The sequence below is a fragment of the Arachis ipaensis genome, chromosome B9 (genome assembly GCF_059453495.1).
Source record: "Arachis ipaensis isolate K30076 ecotype BB chromosome B9, ASM5945349v1, whole genome shotgun sequence".
In the NCBI taxonomy this organism is placed as follows: domain Eukaryota; kingdom Viridiplantae; phylum Streptophyta; class Magnoliopsida; order Fabales; family Fabaceae; genus Arachis; species Arachis ipaensis.
The window spans coordinates 157,512,879-157,528,937 of record NC_142444.1 but is presented as its reverse complement, the minus strand read 5'-3'; the positions used below and the strand labels follow the sequence as shown (position 1 = coordinate 157,528,937).

The 16,059-nt window shown below is 27.6% G+C and overlaps 1 protein-coding gene across 4 annotated transcripts; it reads right to left on the bottom strand.

Moving 5' to 3' along the window:
- Positions 1 to 1,816: 1,816 nt before the first annotated feature.
- Positions 1,817 to 8,054, bottom strand: PSS1 (phosphatidyl serine synthase family protein). Of its 4 annotated transcripts, none has more exons than XM_016320408.3 (13): positions 7,587 to 8,054; positions 5,801 to 6,085; positions 5,632 to 5,697; positions 5,478 to 5,537; positions 4,616 to 4,706; positions 4,284 to 4,338; positions 4,066 to 4,145; positions 3,853 to 3,969; positions 3,635 to 3,719; positions 3,199 to 3,290; positions 2,639 to 2,892; positions 2,398 to 2,486; positions 1,817 to 2,300 (listed from the first exon to the last, which is right to left on the bottom strand). In XM_016320408.3, the coding sequence occupies exons 2-13, from the start codon at positions 5,962 to 5,964 to the stop codon at positions 2,173 to 2,175; spliced, it is 1,281 nt and encodes a 426-aa protein (XP_016175894.1). In that variant the 5' UTR covers positions 5,965 to 6,085; positions 7,587 to 8,054; the 3' UTR covers positions 1,817 to 2,172. The 4 variants fall into 4 exon arrangements, with proteins under 4 accessions (XP_016175894.1, XP_088355925.1, XP_088355927.1 ...); XM_088499799.1 differs by having other exon boundaries at positions 2,603 to 2,892; positions 7,325 to 8,005; XM_088499801.1 differs by having other exon boundaries at positions 7,325 to 8,005.
- Between the last annotated feature and the right edge of the window lie 8,005 nt (positions 8,055 to 16,059).

Genomic DNA, 16,059 nt, shown 5'->3' with positions numbered 1-16,059 from the left:
TAGCCATTGGGAACTTACCATAAATTATAGTTTGGCATGCTTACCAAGAAAGCTTGGAAACTTTGTGAAAACTGTGAAGTCATTATATGCATTTTGCTGACTTGTATTTTAAGGGTATTTATTAAGAAAAGTAAAAATATAAAAAAAAATTTATTAGAAATATAAACTTTTAAATGGTTTTATTTCTTAATGAATACCCTTAAAATACTTGTATGCTAAATTCTAGTGTTATTTGTACTTTGTAAGTGTAAATTGTTTATGTACATTATAGATACATAGAGATTTTGACTCCATCCAACATTGCCATAAGCTGATGAGTCTTTCTCTTTTTATAATGTCCAACAATAATCTCCACTTTTATATAAATAACATTATTGATTTAATAAGTAGTTAATATGATTGTATTTTAGTTCTAATCAGCACAGTCCCATACAACCATTAACTTCCTATTAACAGCATAATTAGCCCTAATACTTATGTTCTCTGCTATGCTTTTGTTTGAGTTAAATTTTAAAGTTGTCTCTTATGTTGGTATTGTGTACTAAAATCGTTCCTATTATTCTAATTGCATTAAGTACATCTTTGATATTGGCAAAAATGCACCACAACAATGTTCTGACGTGGCTTGATGACGTGGACCGTTAGTGATATATGTCACTTCATGATTTGGTTACGTGTAATGATATGATGATGGGTCGATCAATGACACATGATATGCTGATGTTGACGGTTGTGTCACGTGTCACAATCCTATTTGGCCACATGTTTGCTTGTGCCACGTATCGCAATATTATTCTTCCACGTGTCATCCGTTACGTCATTATTGTAGATGCATTGATCTGTCACTTTACACTAAGTGACTCATTTTAGTCGCTAAAGTTTAATGTCGTGCACCAAATTAGTCCATTTGCTAGTGTTTTTTACTCATTTTTTTATAAATTCAAAATTCTCAATATCTTTAAATGTACAAATTTTAATTCTATTTTTTCACATGTTTGAATATAAATATTTTTTTATAAATATTTTAAGATTTTAATTTTAATCATACAAAATTTTTTTTGTAATAATTTAATATTGATAAGTACACGATGGAGACTAACTTCTCATGCAATTAGAGAAAAAAAAAGTCAAAAAATCGCACTTACTTTAAATAAGATTATCAACTCAGATGATTAAATCATTATTTCTCTCTATAAATGTCCTAACAAATTCGGATATTTCTCAACTCAATTCAGTTTAAACTCTTATTAACTTACAGAACATGTTGGAGTTGTGAAAGTACTTCAAGCACCTTTATTGGTTATTGCCATCTTTGACCTCGTTGGTTTAATCTATTTACACAACCAATTTTGCACAACCAATTTCAAGTATGTATCATAACAATAATTTGGTTATTTAATAAAAAAATTATATGATTGATTAAAAAATATATTTTTTAAACAAAAAGATGTGTATTAGGATTAGTTTGAGACTTGACTCGCTTTTCTTTTCTCTTTTTTTTCTTTCCCTTTTCTTTTAATTCTCTTAAACATAATCGTTAATGACTGGTTCAACACAAAACACTCGATGCAAACAGACGGAACGCCAACTACTTAACTTCCATGGACATATATTATTGAGTCTCGTATAACAGTTTCAACTTTCAAGTACATCACAAAAAGTTGGAAGTAATATTTAAATTCATGTTTTAATCTTAGTTTCAACTTTTACTCGTGACCCACTTGATTATTAGAGCAACATATTACAATTGGAAATGCTGAAAATATTCACGAAATGAGATCACATCCGGATGTTAAAAATGTCACACTAAATCAAATGCACACAAATGGCTCCATTCAAAATTTCATTCAAATGAGTGATTACAAGTTTAAGAATAATGATTCATTCCAAGGAACAGAGATTGGCCAATTCACTAATATGGTGGAAACCTATTCATAAGCCTCATAAGCACTATATTCATTCCTCTATCATATCAAATGAACCCTAATATTTGCTGCCCCAAGAAACTATGACCTACTAACCTAGGAGAATAATCACTTAGACATTTACAATTATGAGGTAGATAAATAGTATTTACACCATTTATGGAAATGGATACCCATAAAAATCAAGAAGGAATCAAAGAATAGTGCACAAGCAAAAAATACCAGGAAAAGAATAAAAAGAAAAACTCTATCGCCTCTTCTTCCCTAGAATTAGGTGGGGATGCCAAGACCACAATAGTAGAAATGTAACAATGGCCACACCTACAGATGACCAGAATATTACCAGCCATATCGGCATCGGTTTCGGGTACAAACCTGGCAAAACACAACGAAGGCATAGACGAAATCAACAATCGAAATATCGTATACAAGACATAACACATATAAAATATGCAGATGAGAAGAGACCTACCATGTCCAAACTTGATACAAATCAAAAGCTCAACAATGCAAATAGCAAGAGAGAGCCAACAATATGCTCCAACCTTTTTGACTGGTTTCCTAAAAGATTCGGAATGACGAATAAAGCCGACAAAGTAAAATGTTAGAAACAATAGATGTTAACGTCGGTTGAGATTCAACATGCATAAACTACGCAAACAGAAAAATGTAATTACATTGGGCCGGGAGAACAAGAGAGATGGAGAATGAACCTGTCTTGAAGGTATGTATTGTATTCACGAATTGTTGGAATTGCAAGCAGCCACCATAAAATCAACCTATATATAACTACAGAATTTCGAGGAGGTATCCAGAGACAAAACTTCAAAAAGAATGTGTTGAGCTCTACTGTCAAAAATACAATACAAAGACTAAGCACTTGAATAAATCGCCAAGGACCAAGCAACGGATGCCACTCGTCTTTATCCCAGTGCGCTGGTGTGAACTGGCCCAATGTTCGTTTCACCTGATGCAAATTTCATGTTTAGAAAAAGAGAACAAAACAAAGATCACATTCAGTCCCCTACACAATTATAACAAATTCAATGTGGACAAAAAATCCAAAATTCTGTCGAGAACTTCCATTGGTAGTCTTGTTTCTTTTTCTTTTCATTTTAAAGTTGAAGTGATTATGCTAATATCACAAAATAAATACTGATTTTTGACACAGCAGGAAATTAAGAGTATTTGTCCAAATCACTGAGACATCAATCTACAGAAAGCAAAGATTCAAAAATTATGTGGTATACAAGCAATCAAAATAAACACATACCTTTCCTATAATATTAGGCTGGCGGCTCAGACCAACCCACTTGTATGTTTTCCCATCAAAGTACCTCACAGTATGCATTCCAGCCCAAATACCTGTATGTTAATCCAAGTAATGCGTTACAATCGGATCTGAGAATTCAATGTCAGATTGCATTAACGAACAAAACTCTGCAAGAATAGTAAATCCTCCATTTGGTTCAATGAAGATATTAAAAGATATCCACCAAGGTTACTGTCTCAAGCTTCCAGCATTTGAGGGGCTGACCCTGTTTGTGAATCAAGAATGTGTTGAGAACATATCAAAGTACAATTCAATTACTATATGCAACGTTTCAGATGTGGTGATATAGCCACCATGATCGTTCTTCAATTAACAAATCAAAAGCTGCAATTTTTGCAAAAATGATTTAAAAGAAAGGAATTCAGAGAACCCTTACCGAACCAATTGCAGATGAATATGTCAAGAATAATACTATCCCACCAGCACTCGTTGAAATTCGGTAACATGTGACGAAAAGTAAGCTGATAACACAAACACAAAATAGTTTATAAACAATAAAAGATAATATAAAATAGATATGAAGAAAAAAAAGTATTAAGGGCTTAATCCACAATGAAATGAAATTTCGATGAATTCTTATTATCAAGGGCTAACCTCCATCATCTCAAAACCAATCGATAACACCCAAAGAAGAGGCTGATTACGAATCAATATAGCCTTTCCCCACCAGCCAATAATATGAGCTAGAACAAACTCATCAAAAAGTGTTTCCTAGAAAATGGACCACAATACATAAGATCCAAATTCAATTTGTAGAATGATATTGAGAATAAATGGGGAAAAAGGACAGGAAAAAAGTAACCGTACATAAAGATTCTTAAACTTATTTGCAGGGTTCTCAGGTAGGTATATGCGGCAATCAGCCCCATAAGATCTTTCCGGAAGTTCTGCAAAAATCATATAAAATCATTACAAATTCTGAACATAAAGGTATCACAGGCTGGATCCACAACCAACAAACAGAGTTGATACAACAAGCTCAACCGAGAGTTAAAGGCTAGACAGAAGGGAGCAGATTGAATTACCAATGCCAAGATCAGGATGAAGAAACTTCATAAACTGCCGAGCATTGTCACGCGTCTGTAAATAACAAATCAAGGCCGCACATGTTAGTCCAGCGCACATTGATTCAGTTTAGAGAGATCAAAAGGTGGCAGGAATCATGTACATAAGACAGAAAGTCGGTGCAATCTAAAAGATGCAAGTTTCAAAAAATAAAAATGCAAAGAAGCAACACAAAATAGCATTTTTAAATTTCTCATTAGTAGAAAAGCTAATTTTAAACTCGATATGCATGCATCATACATATTGACATTTTTCACCAAGAGCATTTCCAAAACAAAACATAACAGCAAACCTGAAAAAGCAAAAATGTGAGAGCAACCAGGTAAACAACAGCCATCCCATGCACCAAGCGCCAAATAGCAGGATGTGGCCTAATAAGAACCCTGAACAAAAGAGGACAAAAAAACAGTTTATACAGAGATACTCTCGAGGATTGATGAAACTACTAGTTTTGCTGAGCTAAGTGCTCCTCTACCATCATTCATATTCAACAGGAGCCAGTATAAATTCATAGTGTCACAGGCTGCAACTTAGTAGAAACATTTAGGTATGATTATTTTAAAGATTTGTAATGGACGAATTCTATTAAACTACATTACCAATTAGAACTTTCAGTAACTTCCTTTGCCATAAAATTAAAGAAAGTTATTCACACTGTGCTTTAGTTAAACGACCCCCAAACCATCAAATCTTGAATGAGACCTTGCCTATATCAGATTACTTGGGATATTAACTTATATTCCTAATGGTGATAAAAACTAATATCTAGACCAGTTGAATCATTTTCTGCATAATAAATATAAAATTCTCCCAAACATAGTTTCTAATTAAATGGGAAAAAAATATTAAATGATAAATTCAGGAATTAAAGTCTCAAACACCCTCAAACCCAGAAGCTAAAAATTCAGATATTCAATCCCCAAACCCCAAGGTAAAGGCAAAAAATAATCATATCATGGAGGAAATCCACATGAAAGACCTCAAAACAATCTCTTAAGATCAAGACTTAAAACGCACTAAATACACCAGACTACTATATTTAACATGATAAAGGAATTACCTTTGCAAACTAATGTATACATCCAATCCATTAACAATATAAATACATGAAAAGAAAAAAAACTACACAAAATAAGTTCACATTGATTACTCACGTCGAAGGAGCTTGAAGCAGGCAATAAGCAAGAAAAACAGCAATCATTGCCCATATACCCCTACAGAGAAAACAATTTTGTGATCATTTAGCATTGTACAAAGAAGTAAAAAATTTAACAAAGCAGCATGATCATCAAATGTCAAATACTAAACCTTTTAACGGAAGTGACAATATCACCAGATGCATCTCTTTCTGGATCAAGTGCCCCACTTGCCCAACTGACATATACAACCAATAATATTTCAGAAAAACAAGAACTTTTCCAAGTAATAAATACAGAACTTTACTCATTAGCAATAACATAAGCAGAAGAGTCCTCACATAAGAAAGCAAGCACCAACAAGTAACAATGTGATTGTCCGAGGCTTGTATGCCCAAGCTGTCCATGGATCAAGCTCTTCATCAGCATCAAGCATATGGGAATTTCCATTTTCTTTAACATGATGATCGTGTTTCTTTACTCTTCTATGACCGTTGGATTCCATAATCAGTGTCCAGAGAAATTACTCTCTTAACTGGAATCTAAGTCAAAGAAGTAATAACATCTATAGATGCAAGATGCTTTGACAAATAGCCCGAGTTCTCTAAATCTTTTAAAGACCACACCTGAAATTACACAAAAACAACAGATGAGTAACAATATCTTAAAAGCTGACCCCACATTTCAGTTTCTGTGATGGAAAAGAAATCTCAAATCTCAAACTTTAATATATGAGATAACACATGGAACACTAGCAAGACTCTTGCTAATGACAGGTAATTGGTGTTCAGTGAAGCATCACCAGCACTCGCTGACATGAGAAATACATATATACACACTTTGAAAATAACAACAGGTGCGTACAGATTTTAAACTAAATCCACATATATCATTATGCATTTATGCAGTAGTAAGTTCTATTATATACATGCATGATAAATGCAAGCTCTAAGTGGAATAAACACGAGAACTCCATCTACTACTAGTACTACCTGAAGAGAGCCTAAAAAGGATATTTTTCACAGAATTATCTATAGCATCTATAATCTATAATAATATATTTTGTTAAAAAAAAAAATCATATTGAATCACCAAAAAAAAAAAAAAGAAGAAAAAACAACTTAGGGTTCAAAATAAAAAAGAAACTAGAGACTGCAGACTGGAACATTTCTAAGCTGAAAACATATCAATTCAAACCCCATATTTGTAACCTGTAGTATGTGTAGACAATTTAATTTCAAACATCTATTGAGAAACCAATAACAAAGAAGAAAAAGAAGAAGCAAATAATAGAACTCCACAATATTGTGCATGTCTGAATATTATTCCTAAAAATGAAAAAAATTTAAAAGAAAATTGAAAAAACAGCAGAGCAGTACTACCCAATACAGACGACAGCCACATGCATATCAGAAAGAAGCACACTGATTAGTATCAAATTCCATTCAAAGATAACCATCTAGACCAGGAACTTTGGCAAACAGTTAAACCAAGAATATATTAAAAAAAACCTCCTAATTAATAGAAACGTTTCTTTCACCGCATTTAATTAAGACCAGAGGAAATATTTAAAATTTTCAATCCATGCCATCTGTCGATGACAGTTATGGCACCATCATGGATCTAAATCTGGCATCTGTGGTCAGTAACAAAAGAAACCCCATTGCAACAGTACATAATTCAACACTGTTCAGTTCAGGTGCATGTAAACAAAATAGATACCGATTTGGACCCTGAATCAAAGCTCAATGGTTAAGTAAGGTGAACCCAAAAATACAAAAAATAGAACCTTGCAAACAAAATTTTGATAAATTCGGACGAAGCAGAAATGGAAAAGGAAATTAAGAAAAATAGGAATGACGTACACTGAATATGAGGAGCTAGTAGAGTAGATTCGAAAACTGAACAATCCAAAAAGAAAACGCATAACTTATTTGCATTCACAGCGTGTGTATTTATGAGAGAGAGAGAGAGAGAGAGAGAGTAGTGATGTTATTATTCTACAGTTATGATTTGCGACGAAAAAAAAAAGTGACGACGCGCAATAACAGAGAGAAAAAGCGAGTTGGAAAAGCATGTGAAAATTGTATATATCGCGTTGTTTGTTTCAGAAGATGGAATACTTACGTATTTGGAGAGAGAGAGAGAGAGTGTGTGTGTTTTGGTGAGTTGTGACGGTGAGATGAGGCAGACAAAGGACCCCCTGGCCGTACGATTTGAGAAAGGAGAAGATCGCAGCCGTCGGATCAATTAGAGAGAGAAGAAGAGGAAGTTTGAGTTTGAATTTATAAGGAATGAATCGAAATCAGAGAGAAGGAGGAGGTTCGGGTTTTCGGTAATGAAGAAATGATGGAAATTTGAGTATTTATAGATTTGATTGAAGGAAAGGGGGTGTAGAGTGTGGTGTGGTGGTTGGTGTTGTGGTTTGGGGTCGCAGGAAGCAGGAGGGTCTGCAACAGCGGCGAAAAGTGGAGAGAGAGAGAGAAAGAATGAAGAGAGAGAAAGGAAGTACGACGGTCAAAGATAGATTTGAAGATGTTTTAGATACGCACGATGGTCTCTCATCAATCATCCATGACCATCACCACCATCATCATATCAACCTTCTCCATTTTTCTTTTTTAAATTAGCAGTGAGATTCGAATTCACAACTTTTTTTTTTAATTTAATATAAAAAGAGTATTCTAATGAGTAATAATTCAAATGACATAATTTTTATATATTCAATTAATATATATTTTAGGAGTGAGATTTGAATTCGTAATTTTTTTTTAAATAAGTAAGAAGAAAATGTTATTTAAATTATTAAAAATATTATTTTATTAAAATTAGTCACTAAAATTAAATAATTTATTTTTTTAATATATATTTATATTTTAATATATATTTTATACTAATGACTGATTTTAATAATTTATTTTAGTATACACAGAGTATAATGTTAAGCTATAATTCGTTAGCCTCAATTTTTTTTGTTACGAAGTCAATTTTTAGAAAAAAAAAATCAGATAATAAAATAATATATAAATAAATATTAATTAAAAAATTATGTATAATTATTTTTATATAAAATTAATAAATAAAAATTATTAAATTATAATTTAACTAAATATATTTAATTATTTAACCATTTTTTGTTATCGATTTCAAATGAAAATAGTTGTATGTGAGTTTTTATTTAAAGCTTAATTAAAAAATAAACTTTAACTATTTATTCATTGATACAATTATTTTTTGAAGCCAAAATAGTAAAAGTCCTTTTAAAAGATTTAAAAGGAAAAATATAAAAAATATATTATTAAAGTGATAAATAGTTTTATATTTGACAACTGACTTGTATATTTAATTCAAATAATTTCAGAATATTTGAACTTTTTTTAATACGTGTATCAAAGAAACGAAATTTAATTTTTATATTTTTTTATTTAATTTTCAAACAAATACTCAATTATTCACAAAAATAACTGCACAAATCTATTTAACATAATATTATCGAATTATAAAGAAAGAGACATTATATTTCTAATCATACTTGTAAATGTCTGTAACAAAATCTGATATTTATGTTTTTTTTAATATATATAATATTTGATTATTTTTGTCATTTTTAAAAAAATTAAAAGTATTTTTGTCATTTTAATCTTTTATAGATATTTTTATTAACGTTTAAATCTTATGAGATTTCTTTTGATGATTTAGTATTTTAAGAAAAAATTAACTTATTATTATTTAAAAAAAATTGATTCTCATTTTCTTTTCTTTTTTTGAAGTTTACTAGTAAACTAACTATTTTATTGATTTAATTTATTAAGGTTAACTTTAATTAACGTGTGAAATATAAATTTTAATGGTTAATGATCGTAGTTTCAAGCATTTTTAGTGTTAATAAATCAATGAATTTATGCTTTTATTATTTATAAACGAAAAAATAAATAAATGGCCGTTCAATAAAATTATAGGACACGTTTTTTAAATTTAATAAGTATTTTTAAAAATATAATTCACCTATTTATAGGATACATTTTAAACTTCTAACCATTCACAGCGATCATGAAATATGAATGTGTGTTATTACTTTGCTTGACAATAATGCCCCTGTGTAAAGTCTTTAATTCATTATTGCACCATATGATAAAACTAACATTTATTAAATTTAATGTTGAACGAACTAAGGTTTATTCTGATTCCACGCATTTATGCCGTGGGACACTCTAGTAAATAGCAACCTCCTCCTTCTCTATATTTAATATTAAAAATAGTGTGTATATATATATATATATATATACACCCACAAAGATAATACATTTAATTTTTGAAATTAATTATTTTAAATTAATAAAAAAAGTTGAAAATAACTTAATTTAATTTAAGTGCTAAGAGTATTTAATATATTAAATGACACTTCAACGTGTCGCATGACATACGACACATGATATTGAAAACAAAAATGTTTAGTAACAAAAAAAAATCAGCTAAAAACAGTTATAACTTATCTTATTTAATATTTATTAATTGTTATGATAATTAATTAATGTTAAATAAAATAAATTCTGGCTGTTTTTTTTGTTTACCTAGCATTATCTTTTTTCTATAAGATATATTATAAAAAGAGATTATTTTTGCATTGTTAAGTAATTTTTTATTTATGATTCTTTTAAGATGGTAAATGCAAAGGATGATAATGCAAAAAATATTTTAATACACGAACAGTGAGTAAAAGTTAAGGTACTAAAATTTGATAAGTCAACTAGTGCTATATATATATATATATATATATATATATATATATATATATATATATATATGTAAAGAATTATTTACTAATATATCATGTCTAAAATGAGGCATTCTTTATTTTTTATGGCATAATTTTTTTGTACTCTAAAAAAATCTATGCCATTAATTTTTATATATAGAATAAAAAGGTAAAAAAATAAATGACAAATATATATACAGTTGAGGAAAAAAAATTTATTTATACTAAATAATAAAAAATATTTTTTTAATAATTAATTTTTACCAACTATGGCTTGTCTATTTTCAATGGTTATCAAATATTTCCGATAGAAAAATATTGAATGTGAAATAACAATACAAGCATACACGGATTATTACAAAGTTTAATAACTAGATTTTGACCCTTGAATTCATTAATTTATTGTGATTATGAAATTTCATATTATACATTCCATTTTTCCAAAGCAATTTGAGTAATGACAAAGGAATTATAGTACAATCAGATAAAAATTTAGAAGTAATTTGAGGCTTGAGCTGACGTTATTTGTTTCTTAACATTATCCGATGTGAGTTGGAAAATATCCTTGTCCATTGAGGGTTTTATATAAGAATATTCCATTTTTAATTTTTATGAGAATAATCAAACAATAATACATTGTGGGGTAAGGTCCAATTGCATGCTACAATGGCATACGTACAATATCGGAACAAAAATTTATTTAAAGTCAATAGACAATAACTACTAATTCCATTTGCATCTTTAATTTCTTTGTACCTGTATGTCCACCTCAACAAAAACCCTTTATGAATTTATACAACTATTAATTAAAAAAAGTATTATTTATTTTGCATAATTTTGTATTTCATAAACATCTCATTTAACTTTGATCATTGATGTGGGAGGTCATTTGATTGAAACAAATTCTCTATATTAAAAGTTAGGGTAAAGTATATTTTTTGTCTATAAAGTTTGACAAAAATTTTAAAAATACCCCTAAGTTTTATTTTGTTTCAATTTTGTCCCAAAAATTTTCGATTTGCATCAAATATATCCCTAACGGCTAATTTTTTAAAAAATTTAAGACCAATTCAACAACAATTTCATAAGAACAACCCTCAATACAAACAAATCAAGCATAATTTTTATGCATTATTGTTAGATTGGTCTTAAATTTTTTTGAAAATTTAGCCGTATAGGGTATATTTGATGTAAATCGAAAACTTTTGAGACAAAATTGAAACAAAATAAAACTTAAGGATATTTTTAAAACTTTTAGCAAACTTTAGGAACAAAAAGTATACTTTACCCTAAAAGTTATCTATTTTTTTTTTCTACTAGATTAACTCCTCTTATAATTACTAGCTAGTTAGGATCTCCAACTTTGTTATGTTTTATTTATTTTTATCCTTAGCTCATTAACACGTTCTCTTTAACAGAATACCTTCTAGCTAGAAAAAAAAATTCTATATTATTGAATCACCAATAATGCTATTAAAAACTTCTATATTATTAAAAAAATGTACTTAAATAATTAGTGAATATTATCTCAATACTTTCAATATGGAAGGTTCCGGGTAAATTATTAAATTATCTCGAATATTCTAGTGCTAAGTAAAACGTTTAAATGATAAAAACAAAATGGTCCTTCATTTCCAAATTTGGCATGCTCCTCTTTTTCAATGTCTTATGTTTTCTTTTGTTAAAATTCGCCATTAACAGAGAATCCTAGAAAAATAGTATTTTAAATTTTTACTATATTTTTATTCTGTAATAACATTTTTTCATTCTCTATAAATATAAAAATATTATTTTCCGAAAATACTATCATAGTTCACAGTTCTTTTTATTTTTATTTTTTTTTAAGCACAAGTGAAAAAGTAAAAGAGAAAAAAAATAATTACGGATTACGGAATATGAAAAAGCTTGAATAAGTGAATTAACTATTTGATTAATTCAAATTTATTTGATTACTATAAGGTTAGTGTGGTTGAAATCAATGTTCTTATTAAATTGGTATAAGACTAATTTAGTTAAAATTTATTTAAAATATAATTAAATTATTTATATTATTCTTTTTAGTATTTTAAATTTAAAAAAAAAAGTTATTTAATTTTATAATATAATATAAAATTTTTATAACAGAAAAATTATATAACTATTAATATATTTTATTCTATTAACTTAAACTTGTGGAAAAAATAATTTCATGATAAAATTAGACTCATATAATTAACACTGTAAACCAAAATCACGTTTGATACGCTACCGTATGCATGCCCAAAGAGATTAATCTTCTCATCATATAATACTTACAAGGACGTAACCTTGGAAAAGAAATAAAAATAAAAATAAAAATAGCGATGTTATTATATATATATGTTGGACAAATCCAAACATAAGTACATGAAGCACCTTTGCCTTTGTTTAATTTGTAGATGACAGTAAAAGGAGAGTGGGTGGACATTGATGTGTATAAATCTGGAATTAAAATACTCGTACTCCTTAGCTTCAATTAAAGGACATAAGAAAATCTGTTGTTTCAAAATGTACCATAACTCCATAACCTATGATGCACTTATATTAATTCGAATATAGGATATATAACACGACACGAAATATATAGATATATAAATAAATTTTAAATTTTTATAATATATATATATATAATATAATATAATATAAAATATTTTTTAGATAAATTATAATAATATTTTAATATTTTATTAATATTAGAATATAAATTAATTTTGTAACTATTCTTAATGTTTTTTTATGATTATATAAAATATTTAAAATATTTTTGTTCTAATAATTAATAATATATACTATTTCTAAATTTATTTTAAGATACATATTAAGAATAAAATTGGATATATTGACACATGATGGTATTTAGGTGTGTCCAAACGTGTTTATAAAATTTTTTTATTTTTTATTAAAACACGATTAGATACAAAAAACACGCATGTTGAACAAATATCGATGAATAATATCGTATCCAAAATATATCTGATACACAGACATAACAAATCAACAAATGTTCGTACTTCATAGACTATAACCCTTTTCCAATATCGAGTAAGGAGTGTTTGCGAGTCGAAAATACTATTTATCCAACAATAATTCAGCTTTTAAACGTTCTTTAAATTTAGGTTTAATTACTCTATTGGTTCTTATAGTTTCGTAAATTTTTTAATTAGTTTTTATATTTTTTTTTTTAATTGGGTCCCTACACCAAATTTTTTTCAATTGAGTCATATATTTTTTTCTGCACCAATTTATTTTTTATAGTTGAATCTCTATACAATTAAGCCAATTACTACTAAAAGGGACCTAATTAAAAAAAAAATTGGTGCAGGAGTCCAATTAAAAAAAAGTATAAGAACCTAATTAAAAATTTCGCAAAATTATAAGGACTAACAGAATAATTAAACTTTAAGTTTAATTGTTCTATTATATTAATTTTTTAATCAATTAATTAATTATATTTCTTATTTTAAAAGAATCATATCACTATCAATTTTATCATTATTATAACTATTTCATTAAGGAGAACTTCAAAAAACCAAAAGAAGTAGCATTTTTTATTTTAAAATAATTTAAATAATTAACCTGCATGATTTATCAATTTTTTCAACTCTCTTCGCATGTGAAACTAACGGAATTATAAAAAGAGTAAATTAAAGAAAAACTAAACAAAAGTAATTAAACAAAATCTCATAGTTTGCGGTACAAATAAATAACTACTACAGATGATCAAGGTTAAAGATGTTGATAGAGGAGTTACGGAAAAGACCGCAGAAGATGCCGGCGACGAAGATCAAGTTGGAGGCAGCCACGTTTAAGCTGCAATGAGGGAAGACGACGACGATTCTGATATCAAAAAGGGTAAGTTCTTTTAGGTAGTGCTTGGTAGAGAGACAGAGACTGAAAGACTGAGGCTGAGGGTTAGAGATTAAGAGAAATAGATCGAAATAAATTTCAGTATTTTGTTTGGTGTAAAGTGAGAGACAGAAATTGAAAAAAGAATAAAACTCTAATTTAATTTGCACAAATAATAAAATTGGAATTAATTAATTGAAATAGGGTATTTTAGGTATAAAATATTATTAAAATTTCAGTATTCGTCTCTAAAAATTTCAGTCCCCTATGTCCCTACTTTTTGGAGGTACTGAAATACTGAAATTTTAAGAATAGATACAGAAATTTTAGTACCAGTCTCTGAACCAACAAACATGATACTGTGTCTCAGTCTCCCAGTCTCTATCCCAATACCTCAGAACAAACGCTACCTTAAAAAAAATTATTCTCTATCTTCATTATATTCCAATAAATTTAGTGTAATTTTATATATACATTTTGAAATGTGACTTTATTTTTAGATGTATTTATAATTTATTTTGTTGTGTATAATTATATTATTTTAAATGTTTTATAAATATTTGATGTAGTATTTTAAATGTGTTTACAATACATCTAAAATAACAAATAACAAAATTAATTTATCAACTAAATAATATTATATCTTCTCTTCTGCATCCAATTATATTTTAGTTCTATAAACTTGTATTTGGACATTATTTTTTTTCTTTTTTTCGCGTGATTCTTTTTTGTGGTAGTTTTTTTTTATTATTTTATATATATTCATAACACATCTAAAATAATAAGATAACACATAAAATATTTTTAATACACATCTAAAATTTATTTAAATTTGTATTTATATTTTTTAACATAAATGATCATTTAACACATCCAAAATAATAAAATAATACACAAAATAATTTTAAATACACATTCAAAATTCTTTCAAATCCGTGTTTGAATTTTTTTTAATATAAATCATTTTATAACACAACTAAAATTACAAAATTGCATACTAAATAATTTTTTAATATATCTGAAGCTCATTTAAAAATAATTGTGTTCATTATTTTTGTTACTTAGAACCGAAAAAATTATATATACCAATCTTAAAATCGAAAATATTGATTTTAATAATATTATTTTAATTTTAATTTAGTTAGTGTTTAATTTTAGTTTGTTATTTTTGTTTTGTTAAATTTAAATATTCTAACTTTAAAGAGATATCATTTTAAATTTAAAATATATGAAAAAAGATTTAAAACATATATAATATATAAAAATAATTATTATAATAAATAATAACTGAATAAAAAATAAGTTATGATGAATATCTAATTACACTGTTTTCGAGCGTAATTAACCACCTTTTACAAGGTTACAGTGAAATTGACCTTTGATAATTTTTTGCCAAAGTAGGGATGGAAAAGTGGATACATTAGTATTTTTCTTAAAGGAGAAAAAAGATAAGGTGGCGGTAGGAAGTAGTAGAAAGACCTATATATACCACACGTCCTAATCAACCATCAACTAATGATATCAGTACTACAGTTATCCTGTATGTACCCGAAAATATGGCCTAATGTCAGTTATCTTTTTGTTAAATAAAAGTGCCTTCCTATGTCATTTTCTTTTTCTTTCTTATATGTGATTATATATATTAATTATATTAATAATAAGAGATAAGCTAAGTGTGGTAATAAATAGGGTAATTTAAATAAATAAATGGTTCAAAATTTAAAATTATACAGATGTTTTAAATTAATTTTTATTATATGTCTGTCTTAAATATTTTTATACAAAACTGAATTACTTGAATTTGATTTAGTATATTTAGTAGTAAATCGAATTAATCGATTTATTGTTAGAGAAGCTTGTAATATATAAATCGAAATAATCTAATTGAATCAATTCTACTTAAATTACATATTGTATAAATATAATTGGTCATTTTTATACTGTATAACTATCTGTTATTTTTTATTTTGAAAAAATTAA

Excerpts from the sequence above, each read along its gene's own strand:
- PSS1 (XM_088499799.1), bottom strand. The coding sequence starts at position 5,964 with ATGGAATCCAACGGTCATAGAAGAGTAAAGAAACACGATCATCATGTT. Across the intron at positions 3,970-4,065 it reads ATAAGTTTAAGAATCTTTAT|GAAACACTTTTTGATGAGTT; the intron begins GTACGGTTACTT and ends TCCATTTTCTAG. Across the intron at positions 2,893-3,198 it reads AGCCTAATATTATAGGAAAG|GTGAAACGAACATTGGGCCA; the intron begins GTATGTGTTTAT and ends AATTTGCATCAG.